A 24,590-nucleotide genomic window follows, 5' to 3' on the forward strand; every position below is an offset into this window, starting at 1 on the left:
CAAGGGCCAAACCTTAAGACAGAATCAAGTCGAATCCTTGTGAAGGACCGGTCCCTGCTGTAGCAGGTCCCTGTGCCGTGGGAAACACAGGGGGGTCTCCACCAGAAGACTCTGCATGTCCACATATCACGGATGCCTGGGCCAATCTGGAGCTACTAGTAGGACTAATCCCTTATGGTGCTCGTTTCTGTGAATGACGCTGCCCAGCAGGGGCCATGGAGGGAAGGCATATAACAACTCTTCTTCCAGCCATGTCTAAATGAGAGCATCGATCCCCAGGGACCAATGATCTCTTCTGCCACTGAAGAAATCGGGGAACTTTCGCGTTGTGAGATGCGGCCAGCAGGTCAATGGATGGGAGACCCCAGCGATCTACTATTACTGAACGGCCTTGGCCGACAACTGACATACTCCTGGGTCCAGACTCTCCCTGCCTAGAAATCTGCTCTGACGTCTTTTCCTACAGTGTGGAAGGCTGAGATCATCTGTAGATGTATTTCCACCCATTCCATAAGGAGGTCTATCTCCTGTGACACTTTCTGGCTTTTGGTACCACCTGGGGTTGATGCAGGCTACCACTGTTGCATTGTCCAACATTATGCGGACCACTTAACCCTGGAGTATGTGGCTGAATTGTAGACACACCAATTTGACTGCCTGGGCTTCCAGGCAGTTTATATTCCACAGGGCCTCTTATTTGGTTCAACGTCCCTAGGCCATCAGTTCCTGATAGTGAGCTCCCTAGCCCTGGAGGCTGGCATCTGTTGTAAGGACCAGCTAGTTCACAGAGAACAGGGGTAAACCCCTGCCCAGGTGAGCTTCCTCCAGCCACCACTGGAGCCGAGAGCATACTCCCATCGGTAAGTGGAGACGAATCAAATAGTCTTAAGTCTGTGGGTTCCAACGTGACAGTGGAGCGCTGAAGTGGTCGCATGTGTGCCCTCGCCCATGGCACTAATTCTAGCATTGCTGCCATCAAATCGAGAACATGAAGATAGCTCCCCACTGTCGGGCATATTGTACTCATCAACCGACGCACTTGGGACATCAACTTCCTTATCAACGTAGTCGGAAGGAAGACCTTGCCCTGCTTGGTGCTGAATTGAACTCACAGAAATTCCAAGGACTGGGAGGGTTTGCGTCTGCTTTGTCCAGGTGTATGACCCAACAAAGTTCCTGAAGCAAGGAGGTCACCCAGAGACTCTCTTCCACGGACTTTGCCCGGATCAACCAGTTGTCCAAGTACAGGTGCACCAGGATTCCCTCTTTTCTCAATGCTGCCGCTACAACCACCATAATCCTGGAAAATGTTCTGGGGGCGATGGCAAGGCCAAAGGGCAATGCCCAAAACTGATAAAGGCGACTCAGTACTGCAAAGAGTAGGAAACACTGATGTTTTTGATGGACTGGAATATGTAGGTAGGCCTCAGATAGGTTCAGGAAGGTTAAGAACTCTACTGATTGTACGGCCATTATCACAAAGCATAGGGTTTCCTTGTGGAAATGAATCACTCATAGATGTTGGTTGACGCTATTGTGGTCCAGGATGGGGCGAAAGGATCTTCCTTCTTGGGTACGATGAAATAAATGGAATAACGCTCTGTATTTTCCTGGGGTGCAGGTCTTGTGATTATAGCCCTCATCCTAAGGAGCCTTAACAGGGTACTCTCCACTGCTGGGAGTGGCAAGGAGATATCATGAATATGTCCTGAGGAGTGCTGAGAAATTCCAGCGCATATCCTTCTCATATGACCTCCAGTACCCATTTCTCCAAAGTGATCTTGACCCACCGTTGGTAGAAGACAGACAGTTGACCCCGTATCTCCTTGTTCCGAGGGTGGGTCGGCAAAACTTCATTGGGGGGTTCGGGAAGAACCTGAACCTGTCGGCTCTGAAAGGACTGAAACCTCTGAAATGTCAAGTTTCTGTAGGGGGCAAAAGCATTGGGCACCCCTGGATCAACCCCTCATGGGCGAGGGCACTGTAACTGCTTTCTCTTATCTTCTGGTAGCTGGGGAACCGGAGATTAGCCTCACTTACTGGCCAGCTTTTCCAATTCCCTTCAGAAGAGGAGTGATCCTTTAAAGGGCATCTTTGGGAGATTTGCCTTGGAGGTTGCGTCTGCTGACAAATTCCGCAGACATAGCTGTCTTCTGGCCGCCACCACTGAGGCCACTCCTCTGGCCGAGGTACAGACTAGGTCCAAGCCCACATCCGCTAAAAAGAGGAGCAGGCACAAACGAGCCACCAGGGCACAACAAGCAATATGTAAGGTCATTGCTATTGCGTCAAAGGCCTGTTTAAGGATGGACTCCATCCGTCTATCGTGCACATATTTTTAAGGCCGCTCCTCCCTCCACTGGGACAGTTGTTCTCATAGAGATGGCACAGACCAGTGCATCCACTTTAGGGAAACGCAAACATTTTCTCTCTGCCGGATCCAGTTGGAATAGAGCTTCTAATGCTTGTCCACCTTTAAAACTTGCTTCTGGGGCACCACATTCCAGGTCAATCAACTCCTGAATGTCTTCCAGTAATGGAAAGTAGCAAGAAGCTTTCCATAGGCAAATCAGAATGGGATTCTTCTTTGGTTCTGTCAGAGTCCACCCCAGGAACTCACAGCATCTTCAGAGTCTGGGAAACCATGGCCGGCAATTCGTCTCTATGGGAAAACCACAACATGGTCAGATACAGTTCTAAACCAGGGGGAATTTCCCCATCTTCCAAGGAATCTGTTCCCTCCACTTCATCCGTGCCATCAGGTCCCCGCCAGGGATACTCTTGGTGAGGCAAGGCATGCCTCGAGGTCAGCTAATAGGACTGGGAGATGGGAGGGCTTATCAGATGAGGTTCTGTCTGGACAGGGGCAAGTGAGGTAGCAGACTGCGCCTGTACGAAGGCTTGAAGGCCTTGAAAAAATTCAGCCCAAGAGAAGCAGCCGGGTCCATTCCTATCCCAGGAGGTACTGGGGTAGGTGCCACTGAATTTACCTGTCCCTTGGATGACCCAGTCCCAGGAGTAGTCAAAACTGGGGTACTTCTAGCTAATGCTGTGGCGGACCCATCCTCTGAATGGAAGAAGCAGGGCTTAGCAAAGTCCGGGGAGGCCAACTTTCCATAGGCTTCCTCACAGTGCTGACATAAGCGAGAATCCAGGTCAGACTGTGCAGCCCTAATATGACAAGCATGCAGAGAGAAAGGCGCTTATGTTTCTTTGCTGCCAGAGCCATTGGCGACATTAACTGCTCACGCTTAAAATTTTATGCGCACAGATTTTGGGTGCCTACACAGGCTGTGGCGATGTGCACGCACAGCCCATGCACCCGGCTTAGTAAGTTGTGCGCATATGTACGCACACGATGTTATGCGCATGGCAAGTGCGCAGAGCCGACATGCACTGCACATATGACACTCTATGGAGGGCACAAAGATGTGTGCAAAGATGGCGCCGCTGCGGCCTAGCACATGGTGTGCCAACCAAGTCTAAAGAAGGGCTTAGCCCATTGGGGGGGGGGGGGGGGGGGGGGGGACACGACACTCAACCTGCTCGGAAGCCTATTTCCCCTTACCCCAACGGGATCAGGAAGGACGTCGATACAGTGTGCCGAGTAAGGAGACCAGAGGAAGTCTTACCAAAACCTCTCCAAAAGTCTCTGAATCGGAAGGTAATCCTCTTTTTTTTTTTTTACTTACCTGGGCTCAGTGTTTTCCAGCTAAGTACAGAGACGGCCTCCGGCTGCACAGGGAGAGGGCTTTGGCTGTCATCGCCATGCTTTGCTTCCTGCAACCGCTGCCTGACAGCTGCTTCAGCAGCAAAGTCCACGCCGGCAACCAGACCACAGGATCTCAGAAGTCTCAGCTGGGAAAGGGACATTTAGGTATCGCCACAAGAGAGCAGGGCTCCATTTTTTCTCCAATTTAAAGGTAGAATTTTTTCTTCCAAAATGTACAGTGATCCCCATAGGGAAAGCATGTCCACCATCTGCTAGAACTGGAGAAATATTGAAGGGCTGACATCACTGCAGGGGTGTATTAAGGGCGACGTCAGCTTTGAAACCTGACTTCGTCTCCATCTGCTGACAGGGGAGCATAACCCATTGGTCCTGAGTCCATCTGACTACACGCTAGTAAACCTAGTTTTGAGGCCAAGGCAATGGAGGGAAAAATGACTTGCCCGAGGTTACAAGGGGCATCAGTGGGAGAAGCCGGATTTGAATCCTTTCACCCTGAAGAGGAAAAATAATGCAGAGGCTGGAGGCATTTTAGAGACAAGGATCAAAAATCCACCAATGAGTGGAAGTGGGCTCTTGTCATGCCCCAATTCATTAGTCTATAAAAGGTACCTTCAAGCCACTGTGTTGATTGTGCTACTGCAGACTAACATGGCTACTCTTCACGAAATTTCCTAAAGAGATTATTGATCTGAAACCAGACATCTATCAGAAATCTGCAAATTCCAACTCAGATTAAATTATCTATCGTGTTTCCTTAAACTGGTAAAAATAAAACTGCAGTGGATGCTTTGTACAAACATCTGCTTATACTTGGCCTTACTTCAGTGAAATAAGGTGCCAAATCTGAAAGCAACAAGTCATCCAGGGCCCCAACTAGAAACTGGATTTTATGAGGCCAATATGCAATAGGCCATTTAGTAGAGAAGTTATCCGGCTAAAAACAGCCAGATAACTTGCTCCATATATTTAGCTGGATAAATGTCCAGCTGAATATACTTGCTTAAAAGTTATCTGACTACTTATAACCAGATAGCTTTAAAAAACCTAACTGGCTATGTTGGAATATAGCCGGTTAGGTTTTTAAAGAGATCCGGGGAGGTAGAGATGGGAAACTTAAAAACCAAAAACCTACAATAGTACAAGGCCCTGTGGCCTTTCTTCCGACCCCCCTCATCAAATTTCAGACACGCTATAGCAGCCTGGCACATCCCCACTCCTCATCACCTCTTACATTCATAAAAAGAATGCTTATCTTCTGCTCAGCCTCTCCCTCTTCCCTCCTTTATTAGAAGTGATGCTGCCAGACTCTCCTACCCTCACCCCCCCCCCCACTAAATACCTAAAGTAGCCGCCACACCCTTCCCCCGAACCCTAAAAATCCCTACCGGGAGTGAGGTCCAAACTGACCTGTTCCCAGTGATCTCCAGTGCAGCCTGTGTCAAAGCTGCGCTGGAAGCATACAGAGCAATATAAAAACCATAATAATGCATGTTGATGCCAAGTATTTACAACTTGGAAAGGGTTGGGCGACGGTAACAAGCCACACACCTGCTACAATATTCCCAGACTGTGCAACAATCTTGAATCCATCAGCAACTTTGTCTACACTGTCTCCATGTGTGAGCAGCACAACCTCCTCCTTCTGCAGTCCCCTGAAAAAGGACAATAAAATCCCCTTAAATCCTTTTCAGGATTTCCATGTTGAAGTAACTGAGCTTGCTTCCCTTTACTTTAAAACTAGGCATAGCAGTGTGGAAACTACCAACATGAGACATCTGTAAAGAAAGAAACGTACACATTAACATATGAAGCACGGATTACAAAAACGTCCCAAATAAAATGCTCAGCGATAGCCGGTCACAAGGCAAGAGCATCCCCTGCAGAGTTCAGCATCAGTGAGCAGGTTTACAAAGCAAGGTTGCACGCTAGCATTTCCATGGATTTTCCCATTAGTGGGTAATTCATGGGATAGACTGGGCACAAAACCCTGAGGAAGCAAGTGTTAGCAAAATGAAGAATTAAGGCACACCTATATTTAGCACGTCTCTCCAAACTCAACTACTAATTAGAAGTAATGGGAAGAATAAGGGATCTTTTATGGAAAAAAAACCAAAACAGACCACTATGAATTACAAGGCTGTCACTTCACTGGGGGTTCTGGTGATTCTGTAAGCCACCAGACTAATGTGGGCCATACCTGAATAGCGAGCATGTGTTATCAATATTTACACTGAAGACTCCATCTTCTCTTACATTCTTCTTGTGCACCGTGCCTCCAAATACCTTATTCATCATCTGCCAAAACGCAGGAAAGTTAATTTGCATATGGAAAAAGGAAACAAAAGAACGACATCTTTTTATGTTAAACAGTGGTGTCTCAACCACATCACACTCTTTCCTAGCTTTTGCTTGACGGTGCTGATTGAATTTGATTGCAATGTTGCTATAATACACAGGGACAGGCCACCCTCTTGTAGAAAGCTGGGGCAGTCAGCCTTGTTATGGTCCATGTGATGTCGCTGACCATTGTGATGCTATGCTGAACTGTTAATTGTGTACCTGGCCCCAGAGAGAAAGAGCAACTTGTGCTCCTTCTTATAACAGGATTACAACATCAAAAAAGTGTAAATATATTCTGCTGGCAGGAAATGCCTGACACAGAGAATCATTATTGCTATTATAAGAACACCAAATCTTTGTTAATGTTTAACTTTTTTTTTTAACTTGATATAGTAACAACTGTGATTTCCCATTCTGCCCCCCTAGAATATAGAACTATTGCCTCAATATTCTATGAATCTTATGTATTTACGATGTATGAAAGTAGTAAAAAGAATCCCGAGCAGTTTCTCTTGCAAAATAATCCATATAAAGCACCTGCATGCCATAGCAGATTCCCAGGACTGGTTTACCAATGGTAAATATGGCTGTATCAAACCAAGGAGCATCTTCTGCATACACTGAATTTGGTCCTCCAGAAATTATGATGGCCCTATAAAGCAGAATGCATGAAAAACATATCAAACAACTTTCATAAACAGTCATTGCAAACTCTAACACATGATCTACCCCCCGGCAACTAAGAGTTTGTTCCTTTCAGGATACTGTACTAGCAGGACACACTTCCTTCAGGATGGTGGCAGAAACATTTTGCGAGTGTAACAGAAAACAACTGGCTGGAAAAAAGCATAACGGGTAGTGGCATGAAATGCCAGCGTCTGTCCTCCATCTCAACCTGAGGCATAAAGATCGCGCCAATCCTTTTATTATTATTACAAAGTGTGGTGGGATGGAAGGTCTAGCGTGTCAGATTAAATATAGTAATTTATTTACATAGGACAGTAAAGAACCAAAGTGAAATATATTCTGCAAGTGGTTAAATGTTTATAGCTGGCAGCTGGCATATATCATTAGCAGTGGACAGAATGGATGGGCTGCGCCTGCTGTCATCTACTGCTCTGCTAGGTTACTATGATCGAGCCTGAAATGCAAAGCAGACTTGAGTCAAGGCAGAACTTGCTCACTGGCAAAAAAAAAACAAACCCAAAAAACAAAAAGTCTGCTGTGCGGTAAAACTCATATAAAATGGATGAGTCACACAGAGGCAAATAAAGACTGTGGCTGCTTTGCAACTAAACTTACCCAACCCAGTTACAGGTAGCAGCTGCAATTCAGATGCCCACCTAATCTTCCCAAAACTTTCATTAGAGGTCTGTAACACGACTTCTGGATCCTTTGATCCTAAGCTATACCTTCCTACAGCTAGCAATATGCATCCTGAAAAAGAGATTTCACATAATCCACGTCAATCTCCTATTTGCATCAACCCACGTCTTTTATTTCCTATCCTTTAAGCCTTTACTTTATTTAAAAGGTTTGCCTTTAAAAAGCAGGAGGGAGTGCTTTTAATGTTTTGTAAGTGGCCATCCTATCTCTGACCTGACTGGTAGTTTATTCCTACAACATGCAACAGTCAGACCGGTGACACTCTGCTGCATCTGGCCCCACCCCAGAAAGAAGCACTTTTATGATGGAGAAATCAGAATTCTCTGAAACAAAGTTAAACAGATTATTCTAGGACTCACATACCATGGCCACTATGACCTCAGATGCTTATCTAACCTTATCTACTGAAATGTCTCCTATTTATCAGGAACAAAGACCTAAAATGTCATAGTGCCATCCTTTTTTAAACCAGTTTCTTGTGGATGCTTTACATTACAGAAAGGTACGTGTTTTACAAATGTAACTAAAACAACAAAAGCATCTTAGGATTCAAAAAATGAAAAGCACCAAGGCTGGGACTTGCATGACACTAACAAGCCTGTTTCGAGGAGAAAATGAGCTTCAAAGCACAAGAAAAAAAGCAAACAATATGGAATGCAAGCCTGGAAGTGAATGGAAGCGTGCCATGAGAGTTAAGGGCCTCAGCGTGCCATGAGAGCTAAGGGCCTCAGCGTGCCATGAGAGCTAAGGGCCTCAGCGTGCCACCGCCTCCTTCAGAAAACATAGATAAGGCCTGTAAGGCTCATCCAAGGCTGCCCAATTTACTTGGTGCAGTGCTGCAGACCCCAGGTGATCCCTGGCATTCCCTTCACCACCAGAAGGCTGCTCCATTTGTTTATTACCCTTCTCCTGTGACTCTCTTGGAGCATCATACTGTGACCTAGAGGTCCCTTTTTCACTCAAAGTGCTTTGCTTCTTGTTTTACTGAGCATTAGCCCAGTTCATGAAAACAAAAAATAAACATATCATTCTAGTTAGAAATCCTGGCAAATAACGATCCCTGTCTTTATACAGAAAAATGCAAAGGCTGCTAAGGCTCCCGCTCCCTGGGTGCGCTCTTCTCTTTTTCTACAATGCCAGAGCCCTTACTTGAGCTCTCTCTTCCATACCTCATCATCTTGCCAGCTAAGACAAGATGTTAACTAACGACTGAAAGTTGTTCATAAACAAACCTAAAAGTAGCCCTGTATCAAAATAGCTTTATTATACTACTTTAAAACAGATTCAAAAGAAACCCCCCCCCCCCAAAAAAATATTATTTTACATATTTAAGATTTCTTAAAGAGACAATAACAGAACTGGTGGAATGGAAATGCGTATCTTTAAAAATAAATAAACAAATCTAAATCATCTTAGTTACAGTTTGCATTTTTACCTTTTCAACCTTCCTAACAATATGAAAGTTTTAAAGCAAAGATTTGCTTATAAGCAGGCTGTAGCAGCAGTAATAAATCTGCCAAAGCAGACACCTCACAACAGCACAGTAAGGCCTTGTTCAGCACCATGGGCCAAAGCAGTGGCTTCATCGTGTGAATTTGTGCTGCTGCACCACAGCTATAAGCAAACCTCAGCAATTTTCCAAACTACTACTTTACCAGCTTCGACACTGTAGCTCTAAATTCACCCCAAATGACCTATTCAATACCTACATACTTTATAATTAGCAAATTCAGGGAGGCTTTGGAACATAGGAGAAACAAGCCTCCTTAGACACAAGAAATATTTAAAAACAGGAGGCACTGTCACAATGAAACATTAATGTCTTTAAGCAAAATAAAGTTAAGAACACAAGAAATTAAATGCATTGACTCAAAAAAGAAAGAATATGATAAAAAAAAAAAAAAGGTGAGATGACCAAGAATCGTGCATTTTGAAGAACCTATAATCACACTGCACATGTCCTAATAAAATACCTACAAACCTATGTGCTCCTCGCCAGGAAAAGAGCGGACTGCCTTACCTGAATCCTTGCTCTTTGATTGCAAAGGCTGGTGTTTCCAAAGGGAAGATCTCAGACTGAACAAAGAATTCTCTAACTCGTCGATCTATAACTTTTCCATACTGTGCTCCAGCATCGAGAATCACTACTGCTCCCTCATAGTGCTGCTGACCATCCTTGAGATCTCCTCCAGCAGTCTCCAGCTGTGAACAGCATTTACACTTTCTCAGGACACAGAAGAAATATGTGCATAAAAAAAAAAAGCCCTGATCAATCAAAATCTCTCCCTCGTGCGGCGCCTGTGGGCCAATGTCTGCAATAAATCAGATTCAAAGACAGGACAGAAAACAAGGACATCTCTTCCAGTGAATACTGAGTGGGAATTTCAGTAACAGGATGTCCAGAAAATGTCTTATGCCTGGCCTCAGACAACGATGCTAATTATAGAACAGTGGCGATGCTTTCACAAGACATGAACATTTTTACGACACTCCAGATCATTTAGGAGATTGTAAACAGGTTAAGTGACTTTCCTGAATCACATTTTTCATTTGAGATCATGAAAAAATGCACAGAATTTGTGGCATTTCAAATGGTGATTTTTTTTGTTTATACTTTTATGTCTCGACAAAGATTCAGCCAACAGTTATGGGGGCTGTTCTCCGTTCATATTTTCAGAATAGCAGGTCCCAGAGCTGGGTATACACTGGTGCCTAAAATCTGGTGCTGGGTGCATGCTATTAGGCGTCTCAGAAGAAGAGAGGACGGGGAAGGTGAAAGGGGAAAACAAACAAAACAATTAAAGAAAATTAAAATACACACAGAAAAAAGTAAAGAAAACTATATAGAATTTGTTTCCTCTGATTCTTAAACATTTTGGCCAGTACCTACATTTTCTAAAAATCTTTCCACCCCAATTCTTCTCATCTTTTCTCAGTCAAATCCATGATCTGATGAGAGAAAGGCTCCCTACACCAGAAGCTGAGGAGAGCTTAAGCACAGGTCATTCAAGAGCTGCTCAAAATCTTGCAGAATTTTATTAACATCAGAGATGGACTGCACCATCTGCCTACAATCTGGAAGTTTTGCCATGGACGGAGTTTATCCAATCGCAACTGTATTCTGCAAATAATACAGGACTAAATGCTATTGGATGATCAAGGGAGTTTCCTGATTTTCACAGAACTTACTGCAAGCTGTGATCAGGAATGACAAAACACACCCCGAGATAAACCTCCAGATGACAAGTAGACACACTAGATAGTGATCACTGACAACATCTCTAATCAACGTCGCCTTAATGGATAAAGAAATGGCAAAATCTGATCTGTGTGCCACTTTTTGTTTCCAAAATCAATTGCAAAAGGTTGTTATTCGTATTTATTTGTTATGCTTACGCATGTCTTCCTATACCGCCTCGAATCTTAGAATGAGCATGCTACAAGTCTTTTAATTAAATAAATAGACCAATCTGAGGCTCTCTTAAAAACGGAGTGGGCTTTCCCATGCCAGTTCATGAAGGCACCTGACTGGCTAAAATGTTTCATATCCTAGAATAAACCTTCACCTGGTTGGTCTTTATAATCCATAGGGTAGAAGGTATTTGGGGAAAACATTTCAAACCTTCAATGTACTGAAATCACTTTTTGAGCAATTACTTTAGCAGGTGTAATCAAACCTTTATGAAGTGACCCTTCGGGAAAGCATAAAAGGAAAAATATATCTATTTTGAAATGGGATTGGAAAATGAAATGGAGTTAAATTACAAGACGTGAGAAGGAAAAAAGCCAGGTCAAGTTGCAAAACTCTCTCTCCACTGAAATTTGCAATTAATCTACCAAAGAAATCAATTTCAAGTCGATATGTGACAGTTATTTTATGTATTTATTTTGATTTATATTTCAGCCTTTCGGCACTTCAATTTGGTATTTCCCTGTCCCCGGAGGGTTTAAAATCTAAGTTCTGCATCTGAGGCAATGGGGGGTTAAGTGACTTCCCCAAGGTCATAAGCAGCAGCAGTGGAATTTGAACCTAGCTTTCTGGATCCTTATGTCTGACAACTGGTCAGAAAATGATTGTTTTACTGTTGCAGTTTTCAATCACTAGATCTGGCCTATTTTGAGAAGAAAAAAAAAGTACAACCAGTATATAACTGGGTTATAGAAATATGAGCAAAATTGAAAAAAAAAAAAACTACATTCTTCACCTGTGTACAGCTTGGGCGACTCACTTTACCTACAGTCTTTTTGCAAGAGCTATAAAATATCTAAACCCCCCCCCCCTTCATTTTAAATATTTTTAAAGGTTGTGCATTTTCATCCATATTTTCAACTCTCCTGCAATTCTGAATTGGTAACTCCTTTACAATGCTGGCCTGGGAATGGCATACAAGGAAACAAGTTAATGCTCTTAGTTCGTATCTGGTAAAAGTCTGTGACTTCTCTGCTCAAGAGAGGGCCCCAGACCCAGAACACCTGAGGTGCAGTGGTAATTTTCTAAATAATAAAGGGCTCAGGTCAGGGTCAGCAGTAGCCTCCATCTATTTTCTTCCCAGTGGGGGAAGTTCAAAAAGGTTCCGAGCTGGTGATCTGGCAGAAAATGATCAATACTGAAGTGTGTAAATTAGTTACAAGTACTGGCAAAACCGTAAAGGAAACCTGGATGGTGCCTGCACAGAGTTGAAGTCTCTCAGTCTCTCACTTTCATAAGCACTGAAATTCATTTTATTTTTTTAAAATAAAATTACATAAGAGTTTTAACAAAGTATACTATGATAACTAATCAATGAATGCCAAGCTACTTAAAGATCATTTTACTGTTTTCACATGCAAACCATGTTATTCCTGGATTACTTAATACAGTATTGAATTCTGGATTAGACTGTCTTCCCTCACAGCAGATTAAATATGGAATAAATTACATTTATCCTACAACTGACAATAAAATTCCCATGTATGTAATCCAGAAGTGAATTTATCTCCCTGGATGGGATTAATTATCTCAGGATTATTTTAGAACTCAGCGTCTGAGAGAACACAAGGAGAGGTCTAAAGTAAACATACTTTCACTACTAGATTACAAGTATATGTGCAAGAGCACTAGATACTAATCTGATACTTTATAACAAACTCGTCTATGTTCTATCCTCATAAACACAACTACAGATTTTTTTTAATTTACTTACATTTGTAAATCACCAATCCTTAACAGGACACAGCATACAACAGCAAACAATATTGCAGTATAAAATAAAAGATTTAAATTTTACAGTACATAAATACAAAAGCAAATCCTTGAATGTGTACGCTACCCTCTTTAAAATGAGAGACTTGGTGTTCTGAACATTATAGAAAACACTAATTAAAATGAGGAGCTCTAACACCAGATAGAGCTCAGGAATAATACTGTCCAGCATGCTCCTCCATTTACTTCTTTTCCCCATATCTAATTTACAACCATTTTATGGTCTCTGCAGGTTCATCTATATAGCCTGCATCAGTTCCAAAACCTCACCTGCTACTCACCATCACTGTTTCATTTTAATTTCTTGTCTCTATTCACTGTTTCTGATCTACACCTTAGCATCTAGTAATTTCAGTATTCTAAAGAAATATTGGACCTCATTTACTAAAGCTTTTCCCCCATTCTGTCTCTATCAGGAAAATGTTTAGTAAATCCAGCTCACGGTTAGATGGAACAACATGACTGGGAAATTCTGACATCTGCAAATAACAGGGCTCTCGGGTAGTGTTAACACAACATGCCTTCTACTTATAATGTACTATTGCACAGAAAAAAATAATTTAAATTATTTCACCATGCAAGTGGGGGAAGCAAATGTTTTTTCCCCCAATTCATTTTAGTTACAGAAAATAAAGATGGAAAGTATATATGATTTCAATATTCTACTAAATACTGGGGAAGATACTTCTTACTGGCATAAGAGTGCATTTCTTATTGAATGTTAACCTGCACAACTTTGAAGCAAACTTCTCTGATTGTGCAATATCTTTGCCCAAATTGAATGAATTAAGATAAACACCATCACATAACAGCTACCTTCTTTGTGACATATTCACAATTTTGTGTGTCATATATGAGAGGAAACATAGCACTATGCCATTTACAAGAGCCGGTAGGTTCCAGTGTTTGTTACAGCATAATAATATCACAACACAGCACAACATTTGACTTGCAGTGACAGCAAAGAGAAGACAGTAGATTACTTAACCGTTCAGTGGACTATTAAATCATGGAATGCTATTGATATTCTGGAAGAAGGGCAAAAATGTACAGCACTTATCTACACTGCTAGGCAAGATCTATGATAAAATCACTGCTACTGGTTCCCCCTTCCACCCCATCTCCCTCCCTAGGGTATAGAAGCGGCACAGATTCCCTCCCATCCCGGGGTATAAAGGAAGCATAGCTCACCCTCCCACGGCTTGGGGTACAGAAGAGGCACAGACTGCCCCCTCTCTCATCCTGGGGTAGGATGTAGAGAACCTGACTCCCCATTCCCTACTCCCATAGGAGGAACAGACAGCCCCCTTCCCTTTAAGATAAGAGAAGGGACAGACCCTCCCCCCCCCAGTATACTAAGGAGACACAGACCCCCAGGAACTTGACTGAACTTTGCAGCAACCTCTGCTGCCCCCCGCCCCTCGGAGACCTCCCTGGCCCCGCCCAGGGGATTATTTACCCACAGCAGAGAGATTCGGTGGCATTTTTCTCTGGATTACATGCGGCCGGCACGGACAGGAATAGGGACAGCGGTTCTTTCTCCCACACTCGGCACCGAGAAGGAAAGAGCAAAACCGCCGCGGTCACAGCTGGCGCACACACACGGCCGCCCTGGATCTGACGTTTACTAGCATGGTTGGGGGGTAATGTGCAAGAAACAAACTGCGACCACCGCGCTGTCTGCAGTGGCCTTACCGCCCCCGGGTCTCCTGCCAGGTAACCCAGCGCTACCCCCCTCCTCCCGGCCGCCACTGAGGCAGGGCCTCTTCCGGGGGCTTTCCCAGCGCGGCCGCTGGCCAAGCATCGCCACGCGCCTCCGGCTCCTTTTCCGGCACTGACCTTGGAGTCGCCATTGCAGAGCGCCATGAGTGCTGGATGCCACGACTGGGCGAGGAGAGCGGGAAAAAGCGTGCCGTGCTGGGGGCTGCAGGAGCCTTTCGCGCCGGCCGGAGATGAGATAATCCGGCAAGTGGCGTGCGACCTCCCCTTGCACTCGCCGTTTCCCCGCCTCCTCTCCCTCCTCCCGCCGCACGGGGGCGCCCGCAGGCAGGAGAAAGGGGCCGGCGTCGTACGGCTAATAAAAAAGCGGGTCGCCAGACGCGGAGTGGCCATCTTTCTTTCGGGCAGCAAAACCGGGTAAGTCATTTGGGACGCGGGAATCCTATAAAATAAACGAGGGACCAGGGTGTAAGTCGATTCCCGTGTAATTCCCAGTATTGTTCACACTCTCTAACAATATTTAGTTTAGCTGGTCCGTAAACTTGTTTTTAATTTTGGCCCTAATCACAAATGGCCGTCGAGTGCCATAGAATCCAGTCACGTGACGGCGCGCTAGCCATTCTAGCTGCTCAGCGAGGCTGCGCTGAGCTTGAAGTGTTCCTTTGGAGATGCTGACCCCCCCGGAAACCTTGGTATCCTGCCCTCTAGTTCCTCCCATTGGGAATTGCTCTCGTTTCAGCTGTTTCGCCGAAGACTGAGGGACCCGTCAGTTTCAGGAGGGACCGTTAAGGCCGTGGACCTCTTGCTGCGAACCGGTCAGGAAGTGATGGATGGTGAAATGCTGACGAGGAAGTTGATACTTCCGAGCGGCGGTGGGTGAGAGGAGGCTGTTTCCCGGGCTCTGAGCGGAGTCTTTCTGCGGCGGAGCTGTCGGGGGGGGGGGGCACCACGGGCTGCACAGTTTCTTCCGCCGCCCCCAGCTGCTGGGGCGCCCCGGCCTGTCTCTCTCTCCTCTGCGAGACACGTGTAAGAGCTTTACTGCGGGGCTGGCGGTAAGACCGAGCTGGCATGTCTTCCGCTGGGTTCTTGTCTCGGTAGTCCTGGTGCCGCTTTGTTGCCTCACTGCAGGTCTATGAGACGATTTAGTTGAGATTAGCCACGTCTGAAAACGATGAAGCTAGTGCTTAAGAGGGATCAGTTATTTTTAATATATGAAAGTAAGAAATGACATACTAAGATTGCAAATTAAGTTTTGGAAGCCAGTTGTTAGTAGTATTCGGGAGAGGAAGGAATCGTTGAAAAGTGAGATAAATTGTTGACCGTGTTGTGGGGAGGATAGCGAGTGAGACATATTTTCTTTCTAGCAGATGGTAGTTGGAAAAGCTAAATGGAAATAACGTTTTATCTTTCTCTTTTTTTTTTTCCTCCAGACATTGTGTGTTGTACTAAACAAAAGTAGTCTGGAATGGCACCGGCGCTCACTCATAAAGACAGCAGGCAGCGCCGCCAAAATCCTCCTCCCATGAACATTAACATTAATGAAGAAAATTTTCACACCAAAGTTGAAGAGGATAGAGAAATCTTGTTACAAGACTCTGACACGCCTGTTCCCAAAGTGATCACTGGCTACAAAGGAGAACTAGGAAATATTTTGCTGCTGCTGTTTCTCTATGTCTTGCAAGGAATTCCATTAGGTTTGGCAGGAAGCATTCCCTTAATCTTGCAGACCAGGAATGTCAGCTATACAGACCAAGCTTTTTTCAGTTTTGTATTCTGGCCATTCAGTCTTAAACTGCTTTGGGCACCTCTGGTGGATGCTGTGTACATAAAGAAATTTGGACGCAGGAAATCTTGGCTCGTACCAACACAGTATACTTTGGGGTTCTTTATGATGTATTTATCAACTAAAGTTGACTCTCTTCTGGGAAATGACCATCGTGGTCCTGATATAATTGCATTGACTATTGTATTCTTCATGTTTGAATTTTTAGCTGCCACCCAGGACATAGCAGTAGATGGCTGGGCACTGACTATGCTCTCTAGAGAAAATGTGGGATATGCTTCAACTTGCAATTCTGTTGGTCAGACAGCAGGATACTTTATGGGCAATGTTTTGTTCCTGGCTCTTGAATCAGCAGACTTCTGTAACAAGTATTTACGGTTTACACCACAGTCCAGAGGATTTGTTACTCTTGCAGGTACTGTTAACTGGTAACATTAATTAGAGTGGTAACGAATGTGAATGGAATTTTACTAGCGTTTAGCATTTTTGTTTAATCTAGTTAAAATATTTCTAGTGATAAGTTTTCATGTACAGTGAAACTTCCAGGTTGTCTTTCTGTGATTACTTTATGAATTTCAGCCATCTGTTCTTCAGTTTACAGGTAAATTTTATTTTCTCTTGTACCTGGTTACTTCAAAGATCAAATGAAGCTTAGGTATATTCTGCCTGCAGCTGACAGCCAATAGGACAGTAATTGCTGACGGATGTTAGTCTGAACTTTTTCTATCGTCACAGTGCAATAACTGATCTGTGTAAGCAATTTTTTTTTTTTTAAAGGACTAAAGTCAACAGATCTTAGCAAAAAATCAGACTAGCAAGGCACTAGTCTCATCAGAGACATTATTTTGAACTGTTGGATTATCCAGTTCTCGTGAAAAGAATGTGCAGGAATCCACTTATATAGGAAATCTCAAATAACTCCATTATTATTTTAAAATATCTTATATATTATAAAACCAGTTAACAGGATAATATGGTTTAAACTTGGACTAAAACCATTCAGAATTTCATATTAAACCCATACAGATTAAGATAAAACTGAGTGCAGTATCCTAATTCTAAAAAAAAAAACATTTTTGAAAATTGTTTTGAAGCCTGAAACATGATGGCAGTAAAAGACCATATGGTCCATCCATCCGATTAATTGATATTACAATTCTTATCACTTAAAGATCCCATGTCTTCTTGAATTCAGATACTGTTTTGTCTCCACTTCCACTGGAAGCCTGTTCCATGCATCCACTTCCTACGATTAGTCCTGAGTCTACTACCTTTCACTCTCATCCCATGACTCCTTTCCCTTGAAAAATGCTCATTTCCTGTGCATAGAAAAAACCTTTGAGATGTTTGAATGTCTCGATCATTTCTCTCATCTCGCATTTCCCTCTAGGGTATATATGTTTAGATCTTTATGCCTTTCCCCATATGCTTCCATTTGAAGGTGCAGTCTTCAGAATTGTATACAATATTCCAAATGAGATCTCATTATGCAGGGGCAAAATCGCCTCCCTTTTTCTGCTAACCATTCCTCTCCCTATGCAGCCAAGCGTCTTTCTGGCTTTTACCATCTCTCTACATTTTTGGCCACCTTTAAGATCATCAAATACTATTGCCCCTAGATCCTACTGTTCCTTTGTACTTAGAAGAATTTCTCCTCCAGTACTATATTTTTCCCTTGGTTTTTTGCATCCTAAATACATTACTGTGCCATTTTTAGCATTAAATCTTAGCTGTCAGACCATGGACCATTTCTCAAGCTTTGCTAGATCCTTCCTTCCTCATGATTTCCACTCCTTCCTGGTTGTCCACCCTGTTACAGATTCTGGTATTATCGGCAAAAAAGACGAACCTTTCCCGACAACTCATCTGTTATGTCACTCACAAAAATGTTGAAAAGAATCAATCCAAGGGTTGATCCCAGAGAGACACTGCTAGTAACAACCCCCTCCTAGCGACAACTCAATTTTCCATTACTCTCTATCGCCTCCCACTCCACCAGTTTCTAACCCAGACAGTCACTATAGGATCCATACCAAGGGCGCACAATTTATTTATAAGTCTTCTGTGTAGATCTGTGTCAAAGGCCTTGCTGCAATCCAAGCACGCTATGTCTTTGGATGACCAGAGAGTTAGATCAATCAAAGAAATTGATCAGGTTTCAAGTTAGGAGTTACCACCCAGGAAAAAGATCTAGGCATCATACTGGGCAATACATTGAAATTGTTGGCTCAGTGGCAGTCAAAAAAGCAAACTGTTAGGAATTATTAGGAAGGAAATGGTGAATAAAAAAGAGAATGTCGTAATGCCTCTGTATCACTCCATGGTGAGATTGCAGTAATGTGTTCAGTTCTGGTTGCTGCATCTCAAAAAAAAGATAATGCAATGGAGAAGAGCAACCAAAATGATATGTTAGGGCTGGCTGGTCTGGAGTGAGCAAGACACCACTTGGGGAATACCATGAGAGATAGCAGGTCAGAACTAGGGCCGGTCTTCCACCTTGCCACCCCCATCCCCTGCAGGTTGAGCCCTTGGGATCTGGGAGCCAGTGGGGCTTTGCAACGGCACTGATGTATCTTGGTGAGATCTGATACTGGAACTGTGGTTTGAGAGCAGGCAAGGACTGGAACGGGGGCTAGATTGCAAGTAAGACAGAACAGTTTGTTTTTATTGTTTCCCTGTTTGGTTAACATGATTTTCCTAGCATGTGGCCAGATGGACTCAGGACCACTGGGTTGTGCTCCCCTGCCAGCAGATAGAGACTGAGTCAGGTTTCAAAGCTGATGTCACTTTAAACATACCCCCTGCAGTGACCTCAGCCCTTCAGTATTTCTCTGTCTCCAGCAGATGTAGACATGCTTTCCCTATGGGGATCGCTGTACCTTTTTGGATCAAGTGGTGGCTGCAGGAGGCTCATCTGAGCAGGGAATGTGTACCTGTCCTCCCCGAACTGGCTGGTTCTTACAACGGACCCTAGTCTCGGGAGGGGGTGGGGGGCTCAATGTCAGGAGCCGAGGGACATTGGGCGGAGAAAGAGCTCTCTGTAACATCAATCGCCTGTGCAGTGAGGCTGGTGTGCTTGCAATTCAGCCACAGACTCCAGGGTCAAGCGGTCCGCATAATGTCAGACAACAGTAGCCTACACCAAGCACCAGCAGGTTTTCAGAAGATAAACCTCCTTATGGAATGGATGGAAATAAATCTACAGATCTCAGCCTCACATATCACAGGAAAAGATGACATCAGAGCAGACTTTCTGAGCAGGGAAAGTCTGGACCCAGGAGAGTGGATGTTGTCAGCCGAAGCCTTTCAACTGATAGTAGATCACTGTCCATTGACCTGCTGGCCACATCTCATAATGTGAAGGTTTCCCGATTCTTCAGTCGTAGAAGAGATCTGTGATCCCTGGGGATTGACGGCCTTGTTCAGATCTGGCCAGAAGAAGAGTTGCTACACGCCTTCTCTCCATGGCCCCAGCTGGGCAGGGTCATTCACAGAATCGAGCACCACAGGAGATTAGTCCTACCAATAGCTCCAGATTGGCCCAGGCATCCATGGTAATCGGACATGGGAGTCTCCTGGTGGAGACACCCCCCCCCCCCCCCCCCCCCCCGTGCGTCACACCGCACGGGGACTGCTACAGCAGGGACCAGTCCCTCACGAAGATCCAACTCTATTCTGTTTTATGGTCTGGCATTTGTCAGGGCTAGCCTGATGAAACAAGGATATTAATCGGCGGTAATTTCCACCTTAGTCTGCGCTCGGAAGTTCTCTATGTCCCTGGAGAGTATTTGTGGCCTGGTGCGAGGAATGTGGTGTCCCTCCTCGAGGGGGGAGGGGCAGAATCCTGCTTATAGTGGAATTTTTGCAGGAAATCTTGAATAAAGTTTGGCTTTTAACTCCTTGAAGGTGTGGGTAGCAGCTCTCTCCTGTTTCAGGAGCGAGGTGAACGGAACCTCCCTGTTGGCTCATCTGGATGTGCCCATTTTCTGAAAGGGGTGAAGCACCTTTGGCCACCCTACAGTGGCAGGTTCCCTTGTGGAATATTAATCTAGTATTGGAATTTTTGGCAGGGCCCTCCTTTCGGCCACTGCATGGTCTCTCCTTGCGTTTATTAACCTTGAAAACCAGGTTCCTGCTGGCTGCGATGCGCCGAGCATGAAGCCACCTGGAACCCATCTCTGGACTGCAGGCATTAGTGTGTCGGGAACCATTCCTCCGGGTGACTCCAGGAGTGTTTATAGCTTCGTACCGTTCCATCCTTCTTGCATAAAGTAGTCTCCGAGTTTCATTTGTATCAGTCCATTTCATTGCCTTCCTTAGATAAGCACAGGGATGCGGAAGAATACCGACTCCTCTGTCATTTGAATATCAGACTTTTTGGTGCGGTATCTGGAAGTTTCAGAACCGGTCCAAAAGATGGACCGCCTGTTTGTCCGTCATGGTGGAAGGAAGCAGGGCAAAACAGCTTCGCAGGCTACCATAGCTCACTGGATTAAGGTGGTGGTCACGTGAGCCTATGTGGAGGCAGCAAAGCCACTACCTTCTCAGGTTAAAGCTCATTCTGCCAGGGCTCAGGCACATCTCATGGATGGAAGTTAAACTGCTGTCTCTCGCCGATTATCTGCTGAGTGGCAACGTGGTCCTCCTTGCACACCTCCAGGTTCTATCGCCTGGACGTAAAGGCGCAAGAAGACACTGCCTTTGCAAGGGCGGTGTTAACCAGACTGCAGGCAACCTCCTGCCCCAATCAGAAGTAGCTTTTGTACATCCCATTGGTCCTGAGTCCATCTGGCTACACGCTAGGAAATGGAGAAATTACTTACCTATAATTTAGATTTCCTTAGTGTAGACAGATGGACTCAGCATCCCGCCCACGGCTGCCTGAGAATGTTGCCTATGGAGTGGATATAGAGTCCAAGAAATTATGGGTAAGCCGTCGTCCAGTCCTTAGATCAGGTCATCTATAATCTTACTGGGGTTAGTGTTTGGTTGAGTACAGTTATGGTTATCTGTTTTTAATCAAATTTTTTCGATAGTATGTCCACAGTGGCTTTTGAAGAGAATAGTGAAGGGCTGTGGTCATGCAGGGGTGTATCTAGGGTGATGCCAGCTTTGAAACCTGACTCAGTCTCCTTCTGCTGGCAGGGGAGCACAACCTGAGTCCATCTGCCTACACTAAGGAAAACAAAATTATCAGGCAAGTAATTTCTCCATTACAAGTGGTATATAAAATTTTAATAATAATGACAGGACTGACAAAGACAAGATGCACAGAACAAAGAACAATGATCATAAAGACCCAAAGGCTAGCAAGGCAAAAAGGAATCAGGGGATCTAAAGGCCATAGGCAAGACAGAAGGCCTGAGAAGGAGCCAAGGCAGACAGGATTATGTAGGGCGGAGGCTTGGGTGTGGTGCAGGCAAGGGGCTGTTTGGTGAGGCTGGAGACCAGGTTTGCTAAGGACTCCTTGTGCCCAGGAGGCTGCACCACAGGCTGACCTGTAGGAGCAGTGAACAGAACTGCACACAGTATTCAAGGTGTGGCCTCACCATGGAGCGATATAGAGACATTATGAAATCCTCCGTTTTATTTTCCATTCCCTTAATTCCTAACATTGTTTGTTTGCTTTTTTGATTGGCACAGCATACTGTCCGCTGATTTCAATGTATTATCCACTATGATGCCTAGATCTTTATCCTGGGTGGTAACTCCTAGCATAGAACCTAACATTGTATAACTACAGCAAGGGTTATTTTTCCCCTATGTGCAGCACTTTGCATTTGTCCACTTTGGGCTTCCAAATTGCAGAGGAAATTTTTAATCTTTCGGTCTCGCTAGGTTCTCCTGCAATTCATCACACTCCGCTTGAAATTTAACTACTCTGCATAATTTTGTGTCCTCTGCAAATTTGATCACTCATTGTACCCCCTTTCCAGATCATTTATAAATATATTAAAAAGCACCAATCCACAAACAGATCCCTGAGGCACTCCACTGTTCCTTTTTCCACTATGAAAACTGACCATTTAATCCTACTCTGTTTCCTGTCTTGCAAAGAAAGGAATGGAAAATAAAACAGGGGATGTCATAATGCTTCTGTATCGCATCTTGAATGCTGTGTGCAGTTCTGGTCACTGCATCTCAAAAACTTGCAGACCACAAAAGGACCACTCTTCCTATCCCATGGCATTTTAGTTTTCTTAGAAGCCTCTCTTGCGGGACTTTGTCGAACGCCTACTGAAAATCCAAATACACCACATCTACCTGTGTCCACATGTTTGTACATCCCTTCAAACAATATAGGAGATTTGTGAAGCAAGACTTCCCTTGGGTAAATCCATGTTGGCTGTGTCCCATTAAACCATGTCTGTCTAAATGTTTTGTGATTGTAGCCTGTCTTATCAATGTCTTACATTTAACTTGCCAACGCTTATGCTTTTATCCTATTTTCTTCTGTTGTATCCTTCTTCCAATTTTTGAATGAAGATCATTTGGCTAAAATAGCCTCTTTCATCATCTTTTAACCAAGCCGGTAATAGTTTTACCTTCCTTCCATCTTTCTTAATGCATGGGATACATCTGGTCTGTGCTTCTAGGATGGTATTTTTTTAACAATGTCCATGCCTGTTGTACACAGGCATAGACATTGTAGCCGCACCTTTCAGTTTTTTTTCTATTTTTCTCATTTTGTCAAAGTTTCCCTTTTGAAAGTTTAGCGCTAGAGCCGTGGATTTACATACTGCCCCTTTCAGTCATTAATTCAAATTTGATTGTTATCACTATTTCCAAGTGGCCCCATCACCGTTAACTCTGTCACCAAATTCTGCACTCCACTGAGAATTAGATCTAAAATGACTCCTTCTCTCGTCTGCTCCTGAACCAATTGCTCCATAAAACTGTCTATTTCCTAGTGTGTAGCCAGATGGACTCAGGACCAATGCGTATTGTGTTCTGCTAGCAGATGGGAGACTGAGTTAGATTTCAAAGCTGACGAAGAAAAAACAAAATTTACCTTAAGGAAGATCGAGCCCCGCTCTCCTGAGAGGGGGCTCTCCTGAGGGTCCCTCCCCAGTTGAGAATTCCTGAGGTTGTTCTCAGAGGTGTGCCTTGGTCCGGTAGCTGGTTCCCGGCGTCTACCTAGCCCCAGTGTGGCTGAAAGGCAGCGGGTGTAGAAGTAGCACAGCGGTGAAGGTAATTCCCTCTCCCCCCCCCCCCCCCCCCCCCTGCAGCTGGTTACCGTCTGACACACGCTGGGTATTCCTGGCACGGACCCTATGGCGGAACCAAAGAAGAACCCCATCTTGGTGTCCCTTCGTAAGGCCTCATGCTACTTTCCAATGATGGAAACCATCCAGGAACTGATTGATCTGGAATGGGGATGCCCGGAGGCCAGTTTTAAAGGGGGTTGGGCCTTGGAAGCCCTATACCCTCTAGAACCAGCGACCAAGGAACACCTGTGAGTCCCGAAAGTGGACGCTATGGTCTGTGCCATCTCAAAGCGAACAATGATTCCCGTTGAGGGAGGGGCTGCACTGAAGGACACTCAGGACAGATGATTGGAATCCATCCTTAACTAGGCCTTCGATGCAACAGCATTGACACTACAGATTGCTTCCTGCTGTGCACCGGTGGCACGTTCCTGCTTGCTACTCTCGAGAGAGGCAAATAACTTTGGAATATATACCGGTGAGACGATGGAATCTGCAGCAGCCTTCCTCATGGACGCAAGCTCAGACCGGGTGCGCACCTCAGCCAGGGGCCTCAGTAGTGGCAGCCAGAAGACAACTATGGCTACAGAATTGGTCTGCGGACGCGACATCTAAAGCAAATCTTACAAGAATGCCTTTTAAAGGATCTCTCTTGTTCGGAAGCGAACTGGAGAAGTTAGCTAGCAAATGGGGCGAATCCCCAGCTACTGGAAGATAGGAGTAAAAGATCTCCGCATTCCTCCCCCAGAAGAACCAAGGGCAGAGGATCGCAGCGCTTTAGACCCTACAGGAATTCACAGCTCCAGGCACCTTATCTCTCTGGAAGGTCCCAGCCCTTTCAGAAGACAGACCAAGAGGGGAGCAGGCCTGGGGGCAGGCTCCAGCCTTGCTCCACAATGAGAATGGGCCGACCCATCCACAGGAAGAGGATATAGGCGATCGACTTGCCCTCTTCTACCAAAGATGGGTCAAGATAATGTTGGACAAATGGGTTCTAAACATTATTCGAGAAGGTTACTCTCTGGAGTTCCACAGCATCCCTCGAGACACATTTATAATGTCACCCTGCCAGTCCCGTTCTAAGAGACTGGCAGTAGAAACCACTCTAACAAGACTACTCAGTCTGAAAGCAATAACGCCGGTTCCCATGCCCCAACAAAATATGGGGTGTTATTCCAT

General features: G+C 44.7%; 2 protein-coding genes across 7 annotated transcripts in view; one reads left to right on the top strand and one right to left on the bottom strand.

The window, feature by feature from the left end:
• The window catches only part of GMPS (guanine monophosphate synthase), a 130,569-nt gene extending 115,896 nt beyond the window's left edge, over positions 1-14,673 (bottom strand). Inside the window, exons 1-5 of the mRNA XM_029615875.1 lie at positions 14,541-14,673; positions 9,480-9,661; positions 6,611-6,725; positions 5,931-6,028; positions 5,282-5,385 (exon numbers count right to left, since the gene is read on the bottom strand). Coding sequence (XP_029471735.1) covers positions 5,282-5,385; positions 5,931-6,028; positions 6,611-6,725; positions 9,480-9,661; positions 14,541-14,567 — 526 coding nt within the window. The 5' untranslated portion in view covers positions 14,568-14,673. The remainder of the gene's footprint in view (positions 1-5,281; positions 5,386-5,930; positions 6,029-6,610; positions 6,726-9,479; positions 9,662-14,540) is intronic.
• Positions 14,100-24,590, top strand: part of SLC33A1 (solute carrier family 33 member 1) — a 54,304-nt gene continuing 43,813 nt past the window's right edge. Inside the window, exons 1-3 of one of the 6 annotated variants that reach the window (XM_029615876.1) lie at positions 14,708-14,837; positions 15,160-15,292; positions 15,851-16,618. In XM_029615876.1, coding sequence (XP_029471736.1) covers positions 15,886-16,618 — 733 coding nt within the window. In that variant the 5' untranslated portion in view covers positions 14,708-14,837; positions 15,160-15,292; positions 15,851-15,885. The other 5 variants (XM_029615882.1, XM_029615878.1, XM_029615877.1 and 2 more) reach the window with 5 other exon arrangements.

The sequence above is a fragment of the Rhinatrema bivittatum genome, chromosome 9 (assembly GCF_901001135.1).
Source record: "Rhinatrema bivittatum chromosome 9, aRhiBiv1.1, whole genome shotgun sequence".
Taxonomy (NCBI): Eukaryota; Metazoa; Chordata; class Amphibia; order Gymnophiona; family Rhinatrematidae; genus Rhinatrema; species Rhinatrema bivittatum.